Source organism: Lithobates pipiens, unplaced genomic scaffold (assembly GCF_037356315.1).
Source record: "Lithobates pipiens isolate NorthernLeopardFrog02 unplaced genomic scaffold, aLitPip1_a1.2 Scaffold_13, whole genome shotgun sequence".
NCBI classification, from domain to species: domain Eukaryota; kingdom Metazoa; phylum Chordata; class Amphibia; order Anura; family Ranidae; genus Lithobates; species Lithobates pipiens.
The window spans coordinates 24,227,903-24,250,835 of record NW_027507718.1 but is presented as its reverse complement, the minus strand read 5'-3'; the positions used below and the strand labels follow the sequence as shown (position 1 = coordinate 24,250,835).

At 45.1% G+C, this 22,933-nt stretch overlaps 1 protein-coding gene across 1 annotated transcript in view; it reads right to left on the bottom strand.

The window, feature by feature from the left end:
* The window catches only part of CARNMT1 (carnosine N-methyltransferase 1), a gene marked incomplete in the record, with an annotated part of 36,583 nt that extends 19,653 nt beyond the window's left edge, over positions 1-16,930 (bottom strand). Inside the window, 4 exon segments of the mRNA XM_077474925.1 lie at positions 3,168-3,308; positions 4,609-4,772; positions 6,508-6,703; positions 16,589-16,930. Coding sequence (XP_077331051.1) covers positions 3,168-3,308; positions 4,609-4,772; positions 6,508-6,703; positions 16,589-16,809 — 722 coding nt within the window.
* Between the last annotated feature and the right edge of the window lie 6,003 nt (positions 16,931-22,933).

Below are 22,933 nucleotides of genomic sequence, written 5' to 3'. Positions count from 1 at the left end.
GATGTCTGTACGATCACCCCTTGAGATATTAATCGGTCTAGTCTAGTGCCTGAAAAATAAATTGTTTTTTTCACTGGATCTTTGGGAACGCTTGATCTTAGAAAACGAGACTGGAAAGTACTTTTCCCAGCAGAAATTGTCTTGATATATTTATCCAAGTTTTCTCCAAACAGTCGCTCCCCATGAAAGGGGAACCCAGTTACGAGGTTTTTACATGGTGTTTCAGATGACCAATTTTTCAACCACAGGATTCCAACCATATGTACAAGCATAAGCGTAAGGCGGGATGCTTGGTGAATAGTCTTTAATGGCATCTATGGCAAAATATAATGCCTTAGGTAGTTCAGCCAAATCCTGAGCTTGTTGTGTAGGAAGTTCTCTAAGGGCCTGTTTAAATTGGTTCTTTAGGGATTGGCAGACACCCATCGTGGCAACTGCGGGCTGAGTGACGACACCTGCTATGGAAAAAAGCAGATTTTGGTAGGGATTCCAACTTCCTATCTGTTGGATCCTCAAGCATCTGTGCATTGTCTACAGGACAATTTAAGTTATTATTCACATTGGAAATCACAACATCAATTGCTGGTACGTTCCATCTTTTGGAGAATTTCTCCTCCAAGAGATAAAGAATTGAATACCTCTTAGAAGGGTGAAAATGTTTATCCGGTTTATTCCATTCCAAAAAAATAAGCTGTTCAAGTAATGCATGTGCAGGAAACGCATGCAAAGGATGGGAAGGTTTTAAAGCGGGAGTCCACCGGGACTCCGCGTTTTTTTTTTTTTTTTTAAAAGCCAGCAGCTACAAATACTGCAGCTGCTGACTTTTAAATAGTGACACTTACCTGTCCAGCGCGCCCGCGATGTCGGCACCCGAAGCCGATCGCTCGCTCGGCTGCCGGGTCCCGCCGCCATCTTGGGTATGTGAATCAGGAAATGGAGCCTTTCGGCTTAATTTCCCGGTTCCCTACTGCGCATGCGCGAGCCGCGCGGCGCAATCCGGACGGTCCCCGCTGCCTCTGGGAGCTGTGTGTTTCCCAGCAGGCAGCGGGGCACTTGCTGAAGGGGGCGGGCGCTTGCGGAACGTACGCCCCGTTCCGCAGAGAGCTAGCCCGGAAGTGGGTGCAGTTACCTGGATTATCCAGGTAACTGCACCCCCCTCCCCCCTGAAAGGTGCCGATTGTGGCGCCAGAGGGGGGGGGGGATTCCGATGAGCGGAGGTCCATTTTAGGGTGGACCTCCGCTTTAAGAACCTAAGGAAGAAGCCAAGTTTTCATGAGACTCTGTTAGAGGCAGCATGAAAGTGGAAGGAACCATTTCTGTAAGAGATTGTATCAGCAATTTTCCAGATTGAGAAGCTGAAAAAGGTTCCTCTACTGTCGTTTCCTCAGCAGAAGAATCATCGGTTTGTTTCTCTTCCTGAACGATTGAGGGTAAAACCTCATCGTGTGCCCACCGTTACCCTTGCAAAGATAAAGCGGGGAGGGGGACCTAGTACGCTTCCTATCCATTTGACTGGAGGATGCAATTAAAGCCGCTAATCTTTCTTCCAGATCCTGAAGGGAGGAGGAAAGGGCATCTTCAGTTACGTATACACAGGTGCTGAGATGTGAGAGGCAGCTGCACCATCAATTTGCTCCAATGACTCACTGAGAGGATGACAGCATGGAAATACAGCTGGAAATCCCAAAGCCTGGGAGTGAAACCTTTTGGCTTTTCTGATGTCTTTTTTGGCAGGCATAGTCCTAAGTACAAAAACAGAGGTGTATACACGTTGCACTAAATCGCTGAAACCAGTCACGACTTTTTAAAGCTGCTATAAAGTAAGTTCAGCCTAGTACTGGAAGAAAAAAATAAAAATAAAAAAATAAAAAATAAAAGTGTCCTTCCTGTATCATGAATGCCAGTTTTGCAACCCATACATGTCCCACAGCTCATGTGTGTGTGCAGGCAGCTTGTTTCCTCCGCATCAGCAGAGGAGACTGACAGTTGTATATTCATCTGCTATTAGCCTGCTGTGCGTCCTCTTGGATCATTTTTCGGTACTTGTGATAGGCCCCGTCCCCTCCCCAAAAAATACAGCCACAGTAGCAAAATTTAGCGGTAAAATTGCAGGACCTTTCACATCCCCCAGGGCGGGGGGGGGGAATTAATGTAAGGGGGTGCAGCGTTGCTGTCCCCCTAACCCTCTGGTCCCATCAGGTGAAAAAAACATTTTTTTTTTTGCAGATTTTCTCCTTGCAAAATCTCCTTCCACGCGCTGTGCAGCCCGATACAGAACTGAGCAAACAGCGAGACAACAGAGTAAGGTATGTGCATAGACTCCATCTAGTGGAGATTTTAAGGCATGACATCTTTTCCTTAAATGAAAGAAAATGCATAGATGTTTTTAATATCTAAGTTTCTTCCCTTACCAGGTCCTTGTCGCAGGATTTTGCTGAACAGAAAATGCAACTTTCACCCATCACGGCAGGCTACGCTTAGCAAACCTTCAAGGACTGGGTCCGTAAAAACAGGGTCCAACTGCCTTGGGCCTTGTATAAGCACCCCATCAGGAAGCGTACTGTAACAAGCTCCAAGCCCTGGGTTCCTGGGGTCCAGCCTTACAAAGAGGCATTACAGACAAAACCTTGTGCTTCGGATACGATGTCCCAGGTACCATCCACTTTAGGCCTCAGTGGCACTTCTGGATGGATGTGGCTTCTTTTTATGGAGGAATCTAAACCCAGCAGGGATCCCTCCTGGAGCTCCTCAGAGCACTTCTTCACTCGTGACAAACACCTTAGACACTGACGAAAAAAACTGATGTGCTCCTGGAAGGAGGAAGGGTTATATAGGGGAGTAAACTTCATTTGATTGGGTTTACCAGTGTCAACACCTGAAGGTGGCCTATAACCCCATTAAGTAATTACTTAAGACTCTGTGTCCCATGATGTACGATAAAGAAATATAAGCAGAATAAACGTCACCTTTAAAAATGATCAAGGAAATTAGGTGTCCACCTATAACGGTTTATTTACAAGAAATAAATGAATACATCTTCACTATTTAATAAAAATATTGTGGAAAGGCTAAACCCATATCCAGAACAGTCTGCCAACAGATTTAAATTTACATTTTGCAGTTGATCCAACCCTTCTTGAACAACTGTAAAATACAAGATGACTTACCTATTCAATACAAAGTTGGAAGAGAAAAGCATGAAAAAGCTCCATTCATTTCCTTGGCACGCATAACCGTGTTTTGCAATTTCCCAAGCCAGTCTTCCAAGTCCTGCACCAGGCACTAAGATGCTAATTTGGGACACATCACTTTAGGGGAAAAAAAAAAAAAAAAAAAAAAAAAAAACACATTAAAAATAAGTCAACGCAAACCACAGAAAAGTAAAGCAAGTCAGAAAGAAGAAGTACTTTGTGTAGCGTGAGAAAGTATCACTGTAACAAAAAACAGAAGCATGTTGCACGGGTGCACCAAATGGTATTCAATCTTTGGATAACATTAAGGTAAAAAGCCACATTGCTGTACTGCTGCAAATCTGAGCTTTTATGATTCCTATGTACGTAACAATTGATTGATAGGATTTTCTTGAAGACAAGTGTTTATTTTATACAATCAATTAGGTCAAACTTGCATTAATAAGTACTAATTTCCAGGGAAAGTGAACAAGCAGTTCTGGTAGAAATCAAGTTGAAGCAATTCCCCCCCCCCCTTCAACTGGAGGGGCTCTCAGCTAAGCTTGCCCTTCCTGCCTGTATGCCTGAGCTAAAGGCAGATGGACTCTGGAAAGTAAACACTGATTAGGGCTTCTCTACATGGAATGAGGCCTCGTTCACATGGGCGTATGGCTGTGCAAAGGCCACGTTTGCCTGCACAGGGATGCACAAGTGTTCCATTCTTTCCCATGCCAGCAGTCCCATTCATGTCAATTGGGACACCAAGTCGCAACTGATATGTCTCCCCTCCCATTTTCACAACCACGCATGCAGGTGCCCGAATGCACGCGGTCAGCATTTGAGGACCCACGTTTGTCAAATTGGGAGCAGCATTTTAGCGTGGATGCGATTTGAGCCATACAAAATGGATGTGTGGTGCGATTCCTGTGCGAATCCCATACGGTGTTCCGCATGCACTAGTGTGAACCCAGGCTAAAGGGTAATGTTTATCTAAAGCCAAATAGTCAGTGGCAACTGTTCAAGAGGGGATTTCCTTCATTTTAGGAAGATTCTCTCGCATTCACTGTTGTGTCTATAACACAGAAATTCTCCCCAATGGACTCAATACCAAAAAAAAGATAACTGACAGACTTTACTTACCATTAAATGGATAGGCCTTACTAATAGAGATATGATCTATCTATAATTAATATATATATATATATATATATATATATATATATATATATATATATATATATATATATATATAAAACGTACTACCAATGTATATCACGTGATGGTATTGAAATGGTTAAAAACAAGCTCACAGCTGCTTCTGAACAACAACCATGTTTGTGGAAAGCATCTCCAGGCTCTGAGCTTTATACTTTTACAAAAAAGTGGTATATATACTTGTAGAAAAAATGCAGATACATTTGCTATAAAGATGCATTACCATTTCTCTTTGGGAAAAGACTTTAAAATCTCTTCAACGATAGGCTGATAACATGCATCTCTTTCCCCCTTGCCTTCTTCACTCCAATCACGTACAAACTGCTTTATGGTAGACTTTAGCTTGTCCATATCGAAGCTGGATGCAGGACTCAGTTTTCTGTGACTCTACGACACAAAAAGAAAGACTTCCAAATGAGCCGATTCTTTAATGGGGCATGTGAGCTACTGTTGGTTCACTTAACACATTAGTTATATCTATCTATTGAGGGTCATACCATTACCTGCAGGCAGCGGCTTCTGGTGAAAATCTTTCTGCAGTGTCTCCTTCACAGCCGCCACATAATGCCCTGGCTATCCTCACTGTGAGGATATTATATATTATGTATAAAATATATATTTTCTGAAAGCAGAGACCCTGAAGTATAAAGTGGTGGTAGTTTCATTTTTTCTATCACATGATATTTGTGGTTTACCAAGCAAACATTTTCAGTAATAAATACACTAAAGTAAATTTTAAGGCCCATGAGGGAGAGGTTTGGGTGCAATTTAAATTTTTAACCCTTTTTGACCAAAAGTCCCCTAAGTGATATAATGGGGTTCATTTACTAAAGCTGGAGAGTGCAAAATCTGGTGCAACTGTGCACAGTAGCCAATCAGCTTCTGACTTCAGCTTTTTCAATTAAGCTTTGACCAAAAAAAAAAAAAAAAAATGGCAGCTGTTTGTTTTCTATGCAGAGCTGCATTTTTCACTCTCTAGTTATAGTAAATCAACCCCAATGTCTTTATGGCATCAGGTAAAGATGTCTCTTTACTGAGACATCAGGTCTTAGACTTCACTTACAAGGGTCAGTGAAAGCTGACAGTCGGGTTGTAAAACATACACCAACTCCTCCTCTATATGTAAAAAGGTTAGGCTACTTTCACACTGGGGCATTGCGGGCGCTGGTGGTAAAGTGGCGCTATACCGTTGTTTTAGCAGCGCTATGAGGCCGCTAGTGGGGCAGTTTTAACCCCCTCTAGCGGCTAGGGTTAAAACCGGCGGTGCTTTGCAGGCGAGTTTGCAGCGCTGCCCCATTATTTTCAATGGGAAGGGGCGCTTTAGGAGCGGTGAATACACCGCTCCTACATCGCTCCAAAGATGCGGTTTGCGGGACTTTTTTTGACCGCCCTGCAAAAGCCCTTGGGGCATTCACACTGGAGACACAGCAGAGGCTGTTTCAGGGCACTTTAGCGCCTGCAAAGCGCCTCGGTGTGAAAGCAGTCTTAAAATAAGCTTGTTACCACAGTGTCACTTTTACAAAAACTCCCACCTGTAAAAAGGGTTTGTATTCTTCGCTTTCTAGCAGCCTGTGAAGGGAAAAGCTGTAGCTTCTCCGCTCCCCAAGTACTGTAACACCTGCTTAGTTGCTTTGTTAAAGCAGTGTTCCAGCCGCGATTTTTTTTTTTAAACGTCAGCAGCTACAAACACGGATCGAGTGCCGGGGGCCGCCATCTTAAAGGGAAACAGGCAGTGGAGCCTTGCGACTTCACTGCCCGTTTCCTACTGCGCATGCACGAGTCGCGCAGTGCTTTGTGAATGGCCCTATTGATTTCTGGGACAGACACACACATCCCAGAAGACAACGGGGCAGCTCACCGAAGAGTGAAGGAACAGCACTGAGGAATAGGAAAAGGCAGATTATGAAGACTGCCTAGCAACAGGGGTTTCTGGTAAGTAAAACATTTTTTTTCAAATGTTTTTAATTTATCTTTTTGAGAATATTAATGTCATTTTCTTATTTTAGGGTAGACCTCTGCTTTAAAAAAGCAACTGAACTGTGGAAGCTGAGTGCAAAAAAAAAGGTAGAGAACAATTATCACATGCTCAGTCCATTTGTATGACTGCCTATGAAATACTCACATTACTATCATACTCCTTGTTCTCAAACATGCGCGTGCAGTCATTCACAATCATCTGCAGGATCTCCTGATTCTGATCTGCACATCTGCGCAGTCTATCCATGTTAGCGAGGAAATGTGGTATCAATTTTTGTTGATATTTAGGAAGAGACTTGAATTGATTCTCTGCTCGGGTCACACGTTCATAGATGTGCGTTCTGCAGTTAAAACACAAAAGGAACAATAACAAAATGTTATACCTCCAGATAAGCCAATGACAGTCCATGGCACTCGGTGCTGTGTAGAATTTAGGAGATGAATGGGAAGGCAAACCAGACCTACAATCGTTTCATACTGTATGACTGCACTTGATTGATGAGGTGATCTAACTTTGCTTTGACTTTATTTGCTGCACATTTCTGAGTCAGTGACACAAAGTACTAAAGCTAAGGTCAAGTAACTAAAATTTTCAGACGTCTCATGAGAGTAATGCCGCATACACACGATAGGAATTCCAGCCAGAAAAAGACTGATGAGAGCTTTTCATCGGAAGATGCAATCGTGTGTATGCTCCATCGGAATTTAGCTGTCCGAATTTCCGCCAGCCAAAAATTGATAGCATGTTCTCAACTTCCCCGACGGAAAAACTTTCTATCGGTAATTCCGATCGTGTGTATGCAATTCCGACACACCAAAAATCACGCATGCTCAGATTCAACTACGAGACAGAAGCTATTGGCTACTGAACTTCCTTTCTCTAGTCCCGTCGTACGTCACCATGTTATAAACGATCGAAATTTGATGTGACCATGTGTAGGCAAGACAGCTTTTTCCGACAAGAATTCCGTTCGTGTAGAGAGGTAGAGAGATGCATGATGTCATAAGCCTAGGCTTTTTAGCAGACAAGAAGTGGGCTGTATAAGGTCTTTACTGCCAGAACAAAAACATTTTTTACTATCCAAAGTTAAAACAACAAGGGCAGAGGATTTAATAGATGGAAAGATGAAAAAATTACTGAAGTTCCATTTTAAACTGATTTTGTATATAGACCGAAGCTCATTCCTTTGATCTAAAAGAACTGAGAGATGCATTGTTTCTCTTTATCGCTGTTGATAAACAATTGTCGGCTTTTTTCTTCTTTTGACAGCTCTGCACTTTTTAACATGAGGGAAATGTTGTATTAGATCGTGAGGGGGGTTGAATCAAGATCACAATTTAACGATTAATCGTGCAGCTCTACTGTTTGTGTGTCCCTTTAAGGTAGGCGTGGCCACATCTCCCAGTGGAAGAGAGACAGAAAGAAGGGGCAGATTGCTGAAGATGTAACCATTCCTTCTAAACCTCCAAACAGCAAATGGACCATTACTGGGACCTACATGACAGATGAAGTGCCCTGGTTGGAAAAACAAAAAGGAGGGAGGAAAGAAAACCCCTGTGAGACTTACCAGTAACGTTATTTCCATGAATCTTCCAGAACAGCTACTTGAGAGATGATTGGCTCCGCCCTCTACAGGAAACACAAATCAGACATAATTTAAAAGGCCCCTCCCTTTCCTCTGACCCTCAGTTGTTAGAAGATCAAGAAAACCTCCAAAAGGTGCACTTGGCAGAGGAAAAACAGAAACTCACATAAAAACACTACCACCAGGTAAATAAAGGCGTCTAGCGAATATAGAGTAGGGTGGGAATATAGACGCTGTCCTGGAAGATTCATGGAAATACCATTACCGGTAAGTCTAAAGAGGGTTTCCCCCCCCCCTCATCTTCCAGGACAGCTACTTGAGAGGATAAGCAAGAGTCTATACCTTAGGAAGGGACGACACCCTGAAGCACTTTCCTACCAAAGGAGAGGTCCTGGCTGGAGATCATCTGAACTCTATGTTTGACAAACGCATGCGAGGAGGACCAGGCAGCAGCTTTAGAAATTTCTTCCCATGATGCTCCCGCTCTTTCTGCCCATGATGTGGCCATGGATCTCGTTGAACGAGCGCTAATTCTGGAAGGAGGGGTGCGACCTGATGCTTTGTATGCTTCACAAATAGCTTCCCTAATCAATCTCGCAATGGAACTCCTAGACGCTTTGGTCTCCTTCTTGGGGCCACTGAACGGCACTAAGTTGGGAGGATCTCCTAAACCCACTAGACCTTTCAAAATAAAGCAGAAGACATCTTTTCACGTCCAAAAAAACTAAATCTTTCCTCTTCCGCATTCTTGGGAGAGGTACAAAAACTAGGAAGAACTACCTCAGGGGACCTGTAAAAGCTGGAAGAAACTTTGGGTAAATACAAAGGATCGGGCCTAATCGCTACCCTGTCCTCTAAAATCCTCAGAAAGGGGTCTTTACAGGAAAGACTCTAGATCAGAAATCCTCCTCCCTGACATAATAGCCAAAAGGAAGGAAATCTTTAAAGGAACTCAATTTCAGAGAAGCCTCGTGCAAAGGCTCAAATGGAGCCCTAGTCAGAGCATTTAACACCAATGACTGGGATCAGTGAGGAATCTGTAACAGCTCTGGGTGTACGTCTAGATCGGGTTGAAAGGAACCTCCTGATCAAAGGGTTCTCAGCTAGTCTTTTTTATGTAAATAAAAGATAGGGCAGCAACCTGAACCCTAAGGGTGCTGACAGAAAGTCCTTTTTCCACTCCCCTCTGTAAAAAATCCAATATATGGGGAGTAGAAAAATAATCTATTCCTGCCTTCTTTTGCCAGGAAACAAAAAGTTTTTCAAACTTTCTCATGACTGACTTACGGCTGTCCAGGACGGTCTGAATAACCCTCTCTGAGCACCTTTTTAACTGTAGAATGCGCCGCTCAGCCTTCAGTTGTCAAATGAAAGGTTTGAGGATTTGGATGAAACACCAGCCCCTGACAGAGAAGATCCCTCCATTCCGGCAGGGGTGGGTGGTCTATTGAGAGGGCTCTCAGTAAGGAGAACCAACTCCTCCTGGGCCACCAAGGGGTAATCAAAATAACTTCTACTTGGTCCTGAATAATAATAACTCCTAGCGGTAAGAGGGGTAATGGAGGGAAGGCGTAGACCAGAGTGAAATTCCACAGGAAGGAGAGTGCATCTGTCCCTAAGGACTTCGTCTCTCTTTCCAGTGAGAAGAAAGCCGGACGTTTTTTGTCGAGACTGGAAGCAAAAAGATCCACTGTGGGAAGACCCCACTTCAGCATGATCTCCTGGAACGTGCCTTGGTGTAGTTCTCAACTGCTGGTACTGACATTCACCCTGCTCAGATAGTCCACCAGGACATTCTCTGTCCCACTGATGTGCACCGCCCTGATTGAAGCAACATTGTCCTCCGCCCAGGACAGAATCTGCTGGGATAACACTAGAGTATCTGAGCGAGGCCCCCCCGCCTTTTTTTGGGGGTATGCTGCGGTCGTGGCATTGTCCGAGAAAATCAACAGATCTTTTGAATAAATCCTCTCCTCCAGAGCCATTATAGCCTTCCTCAAATTTCAGATAACTGTTAGCTGTGGGAAGCAGCATGCCGCCTCCAGCAACCAGGCTCTCTGAGTGAGCACCAGAGCCTGGCATCTGTGGTAATTTTTATCGGGGCATGTTGCGCCCAGTCCTTCCCTCACTGTAGAATTTCCTACTGCTCCTACCAGGAGAGATTGAGAAAATCCTCTCTTGGAAGCTAAACGAGTTGATCCAAAGAGCTTGTTCTGTGATCCCAATGGCACAGAAGAAAAGCCTGAAGGGGCCTGGAGTGCAATTGGGCCAAAGGCACCCCTGGGAAGTCATCAAACCCAATAACTGCATGATCTGCCGAAGGGAGGCCTGCAGGGGCAGCTTGAAATTCCGCACTTAGGCCGGGTTCACACTATAGCGATGCGGGAACGCCGCGAATCCACGGCGTTTACCTGCATCGCACACCTCCCGTCGGCAGTTCACACTGCCCTATGCGGACTGCTGGGAGTGTCAATGTTATGTTAATGACACCCCCAGATCCGTCGGCATATCGCAGTGCGATCTGCCGACTCGCACAGGAATCGGATCGCATGGTGTGAACCCCCATGCGATCCGATTCTGTTGCGGACCCAAAAAAGGGAATTTCTGAACTTGTGGAGCGGGAGAAAAAACTCCCTCCGTTTCACACATAGTAATCAGATTCACCATGGCTTGCCATCTCTCTTGGTCTCTCAACAGATGGGTAAGAAAAAAATCTCTGGGGAGGGTGGGCTTTTGAATTCCAACCTGTAACCCCTTTATAACATTTGTAGGATAAATGGATTGTTGGAAATCTAATGTCCATTCCTTGATGAAATGGGACAATTTTCCCCCTACCCCCACTCTGGTGTCACTGGGGATTTTTTGGAAGGGAAGCAAAGAGTGACCCCCTTTTTGCTTGTCTTTGTTAAAAGACTACTTCTTCGCCTGTTGCCTATTGGATTTAAAATTTACCGTGTTTTGGAAGCCACGAAAGGGCCTCTTATTCTGGGGTTTATTCCTTTGAGAAGATGGAAACTGCTTACTCTTCTCGGAGGAACGAGCTAGGACTTCCTCTAAGGAAGCACAAAATAAGAACTTGCCCTCAAAAGGGAATATGCCACAAAGTTTATTCTTTGAGGCAAGATCTCCCTCCTAAGATTTTAGCCAGATGGTCCATCTAGTTGAATTAATGAGGGCTGATGTCCTGGCCACAGACCTCACTGAATCTGCAAAAATGCGACAGATTTGTCAATAAGGGGGAGAGATTCCCTGACCTCCTCTATGGGGGTGTCGGAGGAGAGATGGTTATCCAGACATTGAGCCCACCATCCAGATTCCTAGCAACACAAGAGGATGCTATAGCTGACCCTAAAGAAAAGGCAGAGGCATCCCAGGCCTTCCTATCCATCTGATCCTTAAGGACTCCAGAATCCTCAAATGAGAGATACAACTTTTTAGATACTTGTGACATAGGAGCGTCTAACCTAGGACATTTGAAAAACACCTCCTCAAAATGGAACTGAACGGGGAACCTTCTCTTATGCCCTCTAGACTGGAACAACCTACTTTCAGGCTTTTTCGATTCAGAAAGGATCCCGAGTGAGTGATGTACTGGAAAAGACCTAGGTTTACATCCCTGTAGGTCTCTGTAAATCTTATCCTGAACACACTGGGCTTGCTGAGGCATCTCGATCTGTTCAGAAGTATATATTGCCTTTAATAGTTCGCCAATACCTTCAACTGGAAAAAGATGCCTAGTAGAGCTACCAGTATCTTCAACCTTTGACGCAGATTCCTCGTCAGATGCAGATAATGCATTCTCACCCTCTTCCAGGTCAGAAACATCTTGTGAACTAATGGTCTCTGATACTAAGAGATGAAGAGATCTAGCAGAGACTGAAGGTTCCTGAACCACAGTAGCAGATTTTGAAGTGGAAGGACCTAACCCTACTAATCTGTCTGTTAAAAGGACTGAAAAGAAGCAACTACTTTTCATAGAAGCCATCACTCCCTTAACTGAGGAAACAGAACCTGACCCTGAAGGAATACAATTCTCAAAAAAATGTTTTTTATAACCCTCAGGAAGCCTAGCTCTACAGTTCTCACATTTTTTTCTTTACAGGTTTATCAACCTTGGGGTCAGGATTGGACATGGATGCAGCCACAGGTTTAGCTTGAGCGGGTGCTCCATCCACAGGTATATACTCCTCTGACTCCATAGAGAGGATACTAAACCGGCTAGTGAGAGACTGCTAACCGCCTTTGTGCTGCCTATCTAGTCTGCCATGCATCTGGCAGACTGTTTCCCAAAGCAGCAAATCCCCTGCATTGCAACCACGCTGAGCCGATTTAAGACATCAGCATCCGGAAATGCAACACGTAACTTCTGGTTCCGGCGGAGTGCGTCACCGGAAGTGCGACAGACGCCATCTTGGTACACTCAATGCAGGGAAAACCATGAGGATGCTTACATCTCCAAAGATCCAGGCAAACGCCAGATATGTGCAATGGAAATTTCCGCTGCTAAGACCACACAAGGCAAGTAATGCATTCCAAACACAGAGTGCCCTTTTTATTCTACTAAAGTAGAGAAATATCACCGACATGGTCACAACCCATCTGGGTATTACAAAAAAAGGGGGAAATCAGCCAACCAGTTACCAGACCTGAACAAAATAACAAAAGTTACAGTGTGTACTCCTGGAGGGTCTGGAAACACAAAAAAAAAAAAAAAAAAAAAAAAAAAAAAAACTGGGAGGGTCAGAGGAAAGGCAAGGGCCTTTTAAATTATGTCTGATTTGTGTTACCTGTAGAGGGCAGAGCCAATCATCTCTCAAGTAGCTGTCCTGGAAGATGAGGGGGGAAAAAAACAGCCAATTCATGATTATAGTAATATTTGTTAATTATCCTAACGTACATATACATTGTGGCTTATACCGGGATGATGGCTGCAGTTACAGGCCATTCTACCGGCTAATTGGCCGCTGGATTGCTTTAGCAGTCCGCCCCCCCCCCCCATGCCTCTTCAGGTTGTACTTTCCATCAGTGGCGGTGCGTCTATAAAGGGCGCTCTCTAATCACCATAATGTCACTCTCTAATCACCATAGATAGATTCTTGCATTGCATGAATCTATCTATGGTTGCTGCCGACACCCCCTATTCAGGTGCCCGCCCCTTTTCGGTCACCGGGCACCTGAATTACAGCGGTGGGGGTGTTTTTCGGAATCACCTGATTAGAGCTGTAAGCTCTAAGGCTGCATTCACACCTGAGCGTAGCGTTTTCAAGCAGAAAATCGCACGAATTTACCGCAATTTTGCGGCGTTTTTTACTGCAATTCGCTGCGTTTTTTACTGCGATTTTGTGCAGGGCAAAAGGTCACCAATGTTAAAAGAAGAAAAGCGCCCAAATCTGCTCAATTCGAGCGACAAAAAAGGGTCCGGAACTTGTTTGAGCTTCAGGCGTTCGGCTTCAGGCGACATGGAGTGGATATGTGAACCATCTCCATTGAGAATAATAGATTTTTTCCCCTCTTGTAGCTTGAAGCCTGAAGCTACAAAACGCTAAACGCTCAGGTGTGAATGGGGTCTAATAGGCACCCAAAAAAGTGAGAAGCGGGTGCAACGCTGTGCGTTCCTTGTCACTCAGCTCAATGTTAGCAAAGCCGAGGGAATTCGCTTTGCTAACATTGACCCGCCTCTCAGCCAAACAGATGGCCGGGTCTGTTACTGGTCGACTGATTGGCTGAAATGTCAGGCGCTGTGATTGGATGCCTATCAGGCATCCAATCATAGGAGAGGACTGAAGGAGAGGAGGACGAGAGAAGACACATGGAGGGGAGAAGACTCATTGGAAGACAACGCTCGCCGTCACCCGCTGCCCCGCCGAGACAGGGTAAGTGCCCAGCAGATGGCGAGCAGGCAGGGGCGAAGGGGGGATCAAATTTGCAGCATTGGATGGCACAGTGGCAGCATTGGATGTCACAGTGGGAGCATTGGATGTCACAGTGGGAGCATTGGGAGCATTTGATGGCACAGTGACAGCATTTGATGGTTACAGTGGCTGCAACTGAGCAGCACAGTGGCTGCAATTGATTATTTTATATATTTTTTTGAATTTTTTATTTTGCTTGCGCCCCCCCCCCCACCCCAAAAAAATTTTTTGAGCACCAGCCGCCACTGCGTTTCATCGGAGAACCTTGAACTGAAGCCAACGCTTCCGCCAAATTACCATAGAACTTTTTGAGCTTTGGAAGGTCCTCTGGGGTATAGGAAACTGGAAGCAACAGGCATTTTTGTCACTTCCTGTTTCCCTGGATGTAAACCGTGTCATTTTTAAAATGGGAAAGCAGCTGATCACACCCATCTTGCTGTGATCAAATGCTTTTAAAAGGGATATTAAAGTCTTGTTTTTTAGTTTAAAAATAAACATGTAATACTTACCTGCTCAGTGCAGTGGCTCTCCTGGCCCCTCCATCCTGCCAAGTGCCCCACAGCAAGCAGCTTGCTATGGGGGACACCCAAACCCAAGCTAAGGTGCTGCTCTGTGTGTCCCCTCTCTCAACCTTTGACAGCAGCGGGCACCAACAGCACCCGCTGCTGTGTCTCAGCCATTCAGTAGGGAGAGTACTGGACAGCGAGGCTCTCGTGCAACATCACTGGATCTAGATGGGTCTCAGGTAAGTATTAGGGGGGCTGCTGCACACAGAAGGCTTTTTATCTTAAAGTGGATGTAAACTCAATTCATGAAATTTGACCTGGGCACATATATCTGTAGTGTTTCCCTCTCCAAAGCCCTGAGTTCCATGCCTTTCTGCCCTCTGTTATCAGCATGATAACTTCTGACAAATTCTCCGACACAGGAGATAAAAGCAGCTGAAAACTTGTGTTTACATCCACTTTAATGCATAAAATGCATCATTACAAAAAAAAATAAAAAATAAAACACACTACTGCCTTTAGAGCCAGTTTTAAAGAGGAAGAAAACCCTGATGGGTTTACTTCCTCTTTCATTCCCTGCAAAGGTAAAGCATAATGGACTACTATGCATCGCATAATAGTCCATTATGTGTCACTTACCTGACACAGGATCCAGTGAAGTCACCGCTGTCCCCTGTAGTCCAGCGCAGCCATCTTCTTGGTGGGTCTCGCTGCTCCGCTGCTGTCATTTGGCGAAGCCGGGATGACGTCACTCCCGCGCATGCGCACGGGAGCCGACATGCGCGGCATCTTCGTCGCTGACGGTGCCGCGCTCAGTGCGTCTGCGCGTCGCTGTCTACGGCGCATGCGCCTTAGACAGCGGTGCCTGTCTTTCGGCAAATATCTCCTAAACCGTGTAGGTTTAGGAGATATTTCTTGGACCTACAGGTAAGCCTTAATCTAGGCTTACCTGTAGGTCAAAGTGTGTTGTAAGGGTTTACAACCACTTGCTTGCTGGGCACTTAAACCCCCCTCCTAGCTTTTAGCGCTGTCACTCTTTGAATGGCAATTGCGCGGTCATACAACACTACCCAAATTAAATCGGTATCTTTTTTCCCCCCAAATAGAGCTTTCTTTTGGTGGTATTTAATTACCTGTGCGATTTTTATAAATTTTTTTATGAAGAAGACCGAATTAAAAAAAAATTTAATTATTTTGTTTTAAAATTTTATAACGGGTAATTTGTCTGTCATTGATGTATGCTGATGAGGTGGCAGTGATGGGCACTGATGGGTGGCAGTGATGGGAACTGACCATTTACACTGATAAGCAGCACTTCTAGGTGGCCCTGATTGGCACCACTGGTGGGCATTGATAGGTGGCACAATTGAGTGAGGCATAATTGTCTCTTCCTTTTTGGGACCGATGTCCCTTTAAGATAAGCCGTGATCGCTGTCAGCGTGAGGAGAAAAAAAAAGATCACCGAGCTTTTGTTTACATCATGTGATCAGCTGCCATTGGCCCCTTACTCGCCCCAGACCCCTTACTCGGATCGGTGATCACCTGAGTCTCAGTGACTCAGCGAGGGAACGTGCACAGGGGAGGCCTTCATATGAATTCACATCTGCTCTGTGGCCGTCATTCGGCCATAGCACGGATGTCAGGTGGTTAAGGGTAGAGGAGACATCTGGGGTCTATTAGACCCCAAGTCTCTCCTTAAAGAGTACCTGTCACAAGGGATGTTTACATAAATGTTTACACAAAAAAAAAAAAAAAACGTAAACCGGCCCATGGTCCCAAACGCTATGACACCAACAGACAATGCTGGAAAAAAAAAAAGCAGGGTTTTAATTTGGCTTCATTACTTACCTTTCTCGTGCATTGTCTGCAGAATTGCCACCCTCATGAAGAGCCTTGCTTGCTGCGGTTACCTGACATATGTAGTTTCCCCTGCAGGATGCTGTGGTTTCTCCCGCTAACCCCTGTGTCCCATAGCAGTGTGGGGGTAGGTGGGAGAAACCACATCACTCAGCAGGGGATGTGTCATCACAATGGGAAGTGTCAGATAACAATGACCAGAACTCAAATGAGGCCAGTTCATCAGATCAGCCACAGGAAGAGTGGGCAGTGAGGTGATTGCTGCCTGTGTATTATATCACACAGTATATAAATATATGTATGATGTCATAGATTGCCATGAATGGTATATAGAGAGAGCTGGGTGCAGTCTATGGACTCATCACCTATACCAGGAGAAGGCGTTGATGATCTTCCAGAAGTGCTCCTTCTCCAGCCTCTCCTCCTCCTCCGGACTCTGCCTCCTCTTAGTGTACACACTGATCTCCAGCTCCTCGTCCTCCTGCACATCCCCCGGCCGTCTCTCTGCACGGAGCTCCGTGCTCTCCTCACTCCCCTCCCGCTCTTCGTCTCTTCTCCTCCGCCGGCCCCGGCTGCATGCTATCATAGCTCCCCCACCCTCGGTGAATAGCGAACCGCGGGCTGGACCAACTTCAACTCATTCACCGGACAATACATACAACATTGCAGCACGTTGTATGGTATCCGTTCTACAGGGCTCCGGATGTGACGTCAATTCTGAGCAACCCTCCAAAACCCATGAGGTGACATCTTGAGTCCTGGCAATGCCCTTCTCTGGATTCTTACAATGGGCTTAGTTCCTAGCTGCCCATTTGTTCCTCAGTTCTGTACATAGATGCCTGGACAGGAAGTGACAGAAAATCCCTCTCTCTAAGTTTACACATACAATTAGGGGACATGAAAAACAGGCAGTTATACCACAATTTTACTGTCCGCCCTTAGGGCCCATTCACACTACAGCAGTGCGTGTCATTTTTCTGCACCACTAGGGGACATAGAAAACTATTGTTAATACTTCAATGCTGTCTGAAGTGCAGTGCAGTGTGCCGCAATAAAATGCATAATACATAGTTGCCAACAGTCCCGATTTTCCCATGACAATCCCAAATTTGGGACCCTCATCCCGATTTAAGCTTGTCCCGATAATTTTCCTGGGGTTTCCCTTTTGTCCCAGGAATATCGGGAATGTTTTTTGTCTAAAAAAATGCAGCGGCATAGTTGCCAACAGTCCCGATTTTCCCGGGACAATCCCGAATTTGGGACCCTCATCCCGATTTAAGCTTGTCCCGATAATTTTCCAGGGATTTCGCTTTTGTCCCAGGAAAATCGGGAATGTTTTTTGTCTAAAAAAATGCAGCGGCATAGTTGCCAACATTCCCGATTTTCCCAGGACCACAAAAATGGTCGCCGCCACGAGTGTTGTTTCCCCTTGTGTTCACTACAGAGGAGAAGGGCAGCCAATCGGCTTCTCTTTTCTGTCTACAAATAGAAACTTCTATTGTACACTGAAGCCTATTGGCTGTAGGGATCTGCGACCCCTCCCTGCTCTCCACTGAACACAAGGATCTGATCATCTGCCACCACCACCTCCGTCCCTCGTGTCCGACTAAATGTTTTCTTTTTAATGTACATTGCAGAGCCCGCGTGTTGGGGGATGTGTGCCTGTCCCTGTGTAACTGTCAAATTCGGTTGTGACAGGTGATATGCTGGTACATCCACTGTCTGCTCTGACTATACACACTGTGCTGTAATCAATTATTGCTGCATATTGGTTACTGTTTATGCACTTTTTCATTTATTACTGTATCACTGATTTATATCAGTATTGTGCACATGCAATTTATTGCAGGTTGTTGATAGCACAGTTGTATGGTTTATATATATTGCTTTCAAAGTGGTAAAAAATTATATTATTGAATTACTGTTATCTAATCCATTATAGGTTCTGTGATTATTGCACATTTGCACTTTACTTTATCGCGCCCCCTTATCACCATACACCCCCCCCCCCCCCCCACATTACAAAGTTTGTTATTTATAACACTTTAGGGGAGCAGCTTTATTATTATATTTTTCTCTGATCATAGAGCGGTGTCCTTTTTATATTTTACCATCTTCTGGACAGGGCTCTGCTGGGTATTGCTGTGTAGTGTAGTAATCAGTGTCTTGTAGTAGTGTAGTGGTAATCAGTGTAGTGTGTGTTGTAGTAATTAGTGTAGTGGTAATCAGTGTAGTGGGTGGTGTAGTGAATAGTGTAGTGCATGTTGCACCTGATGCAAGGACGGACTCTGCTGGGGAGGCACCTGCTGCAAAGACGGAGTGCTGGGGAGGCACCTGCTGCAAGGACGGACTCTGCTGGCATCTGTTGGCAGGTCACATGCTCAGGGCTTCCACTGATTCTGCATTATGGTGAGTTGAATGATTTCATTTTATATTACAATATAATAATAGAGATAATATGCTTCAATCACACTGACACCATAACAACCATGGTGCCGGGATGATTGAAGTGCTAACATCAGGTGTTTGGAGTATCTTTATCTGCCGATTTGTTAAAAGTTCTGGAATTTTCTTTCTTTTTTTCTTTCTTTCTTTCTTTCTTTTCTCCACGCCTACAAATTAATTCCTACCCCCTAATTATAACAAGGCTCCTCCTACATGCAAAAAAAGTGTCCCAATTTCTTTTTTTGCAATGTTGGCAACTATGATAATATCCCACCTCGCTGCATGGCACCACAAAATAACTAGTGTTGCCACCTCATCCTCTTAAACCCGAACACACATAAATTACCAGTGGTGGCCGGTAGGCCTGTTGTGTTTCAACAGAGAATATTCATTTGCTGTTGTAACACACCTGGGTGGAATCGGAGTGCATTCTCTGCGACCCGAGCACACCTGCTTTTGAAGCCTATTACATCCTCTGGCTCTAATCAGGTGCTTCAAAAAAAAAAAAAACCTGGCCGCTGTAATTCATGAGCCCGGTGTCCTGAAATGGGCCGGACACATGAATAGAGATGCATATAGGGGGTGGCATGGAGAGAGGGGGCTGCACTCGGGCGCCCCTAATGGATGGGCCTCCACTGTAAATTACCCAGGTTCTAAGGCTAAATTAATGCAGATAAGGCACCAAGTGAGTCTGCTCACATAATTTGTAGTAAAAACATCTTTGCCATTCTGAAGCTTCCCTCCAACCACTTGGCATATTATTTTATATTTACTGTGATTCTGTACTTGCCAAATATGCTGCACAAATCTTCCTCCACTAAGTCTGGCTGCATCCATTTTAACTGTGGGCACCTGAAGCTGTTGCCTGTTCACTTTCTGGATTTACACAGACACACAGAGGCACACCTCCAGCTCTGCAGGCCTCATTGGCCCTCTTATGGCTCATCCCCCCTCCCTTCCTGGCAAACTCTCACGAGAGTTAGAGAGAGAGCTGTGCATGATGTCATAAGCCTAGGCTTTTTAACAGACAAGAAGCAGGAAGTGGGCTGTATAAGGTATTTACTGACAGAAAAAAAAATGTTTTATTATCCAAAGTTAAAACAACAAGGGCAGAAGATGTAATAGATGGAAAGTCGAAAAAATGACTGAATCTCCGCTTTAATCAGCCACAGAACCTGTGTAATTCATATGTGTTCGATTTTAAAAGGGATGAGGTGGCAGCCCTACACATAATGCACCACTGTGCTGTGTTGTAACATGAATGAAGTGTCACTTTGTACACTGCAAATAAAGTTCCTAAAAAAATTAAAAAAGGGCACTGTGTGATGCGGTATAACACGCATCACACCGCCCCCTGCTGCACAACACTGCAGCCCAAAACAGACTGTTGCCCGTACACTGAACAGCATTGGTTTAGTGTACAGGCAAGTATGAATGGGCCATTAAAGGGTTTACGTAAAAAAAAAATACAAAAAAAAAATACACATGTTTTTGCAGGTAAAAAAAGGGCATTTATTATGCACATTACAGGAAACTGTAAAGCGTTGCACCAGTGATCAGTAGATGTTAGGTACCTGATAGTAGAGCCCGACTTGTAGGAGAAGACCCCTCTTACAATACTGGTTCAGGAGCCACTGCAATGGGGGCAGTGGTCTCGTGAGCACAGTGGGTAGAAGTGCCTGATGGTAGTTGCAGCGGTCGGCACAGGAACGGTATGGAGATCCTCCAGGGATGGCTGGACTGCAGATGAAAGCAGGCAAGAGCAATCAGCGAGCTGAGTGGCCGGAGATGCAGGAGCAGTGGCTGCTGGAGCTGGATGAGAAGGCCAGGACACAACAACCTAAGGAAGTAGGCAAAAGGCACGGTCAGACAGTCCGGGTCAGCAGGCAATAGGGAGGAGAAACACAGCAGGCAATGGCAGGGTCAGACGGTCCAGGGTGGCAGGAGATCAGGTGGATGAGAGCAGCAGACAACAGCAGAGTCAGTAAGGCAGGCAGGAGTTGGCAACGGTTCACAGCAGAGATAGGCAGAGTCAGGCAGGCCGGGTCGGATTGGAGAAGGTAGAGAAGTCAGACGGAGCCAGTTTGGTAATCAGCAAGACTGGTTCAGGTAACACAGGTACAGAGCTGCAGACAAAACTGCGGCGCATAAGTGTTACTGAGGTACTTTTGAAAGTACCTTGGCTGCAAACAGCGTTGGCGCCCACTTGCACACTAACGCGTACGGATGTGCTAACACACACACGCCCGTTGCGCGGGCACTCCCATTGCGCACGCCCATTGCGCATACTGGTGGGAGAACACTGCTGCACAACTCGGGAAGGGGCACACGTGTGTCCCTGATCAGCACTGGTATGTTCCTGACAGTAGATCACTAGTGCCACGCAGGTCTCCTGCAGATCTGTCAGTATCAGCTTGCTCCTACCTAGTGTGAGGAAGCTGATACATTCTGACAGGAAAAATGAATGACCTCCCACAGCGCGGTGGTAGTTCATTGAAAACTACAAGTTGAAAGTCGCAAAGGCTGACAGACCTTGTCGTTTTCTATTTACAGAATGCTGAAAATGAGTGACGCGGCTAGGTGGGCGTAGTTTAATTGTGGCAGCAAACAAGGGGAGAAGATTCCCAGTCTGCTGTCGCAGTAGGAATCACGGGGACATGGGGGCCGGTGCATTCATAACATGTTACACCGCAAATATGGGTTGTAACATGTTATGAAAGTTGAATTGGCTTGTTTGAGGATTTGCATCATTTAATTTACAGAACATGCCCCAAACTTGAAGATTTTTTTTTAATTGTTGTAGCACTGACCCCCGAAGGAGCTGTTGGTTTTATTGGGCTTACCGTTACCTTCTTTACTGTTTCTCCGTCTAGGGTTTCCTGTGGTAGATGGCCCAAAGAAATGTGGAAACTGACAATGAATCTTCTTTTTGAGTTATTTATTTGAAGTATAAACAGTGTCTCTCAGTTTAGGGTAGAGGGTTAGGATTAAGTTCAGGTACTTTGGACTGCAAAAAATGTCTTTTACAGAAATCCAGAGAATAACCGTTTCACAGTTAGAATTCACAACCCCCGGATAGACCTCTCACTAGGCCTAGCAGCCGGCGGGGTGCTAAGTAAAGTCTCTGCCACAGACTTGAATGTAGAATACTTAAGGAGTAAAGTCTCTGCCACAGACTTGAATGTAACTGAGGGACGTAGACAAATTTAAAGAGCTAGCATACGGTACCAGTATCTCTCAGCCGGTCCGGCGATATCGTATGAGTGTAGATCCATGAAGTGTCCTTCAACTAAGCCTCCAGGCTCCTTCAGAGAAGCCAGCCTTGCACAAGGCCTTCTCCTGAAGAGTGCTTCCCTGGGTGCTTCTCCAGTTGCTGGGCCTCTCCCTTAGACGAGACGGCACCGGACCACCTTTGAATCAATAGGACCCGACTACAATCCTAGAAGGCAGAATCCCATTCTCATCAATAAATGAGATTCTCTCTTCATTGCTGGAAACCTACACGTTTTGTGTGCTACAGTCCAAGTAATTTGTGCAAACCCACACCACCTAGTGGTAAGAGTAATGAAGTGCAGGTCCTTTTAAAACAAGTGCTGTGGCCCGTGGATAACCTTGACACGGAGCTTCCTTTAGCAAAAAACGAACTATCTAACTAGCCCCACAGATCTTGTATTTCAAAAACTCTTTTAAGCAGAGAGAAGAAAAAAACACAGTCTCCACAGTTGTCCTAACAATAGAATCTTGGATCAGGCAAAGTTAGTGTCTTCCCTTTAGCATCCGCTGTAGTGATAAAATAGACAACATTGTCCTTTCCCGGCCGGCAAATAACATCCCTGTCTGAGTAAATGTGTCTCCCAAAGCTCCAATGCTGAAGACACACGATAAGACGCTCGTACATAGCAGGGGAACATCCTTGCTTCCTGAAGAGTTTAGGAAATCTCAAATAGTCCCACATATCACTTGCATACCAATGCTCCCGATTTTCCTCAATTTCTTTCATAATTTCCTTAAGAACGTAGGGGAACTCCAGACCATATTCTGTTGCCACCCGCTTGTTCAACAGATGCTGGGACCGTGCAAGCCTGGTGATTTGCGCACCATAGTAAAGGACATCTTCTTGGGTTCAGGGAAATTTACAATACTTTTGAAAGGCACTGTATAAAGTACAGCTCACATTCGGTGTATTATTTCATGTCAACTAAAGCAATACATTAACATTTTTTTCCAACTTTGGTTCAATGTAGTGTCACTCTTAAGTCTTTATA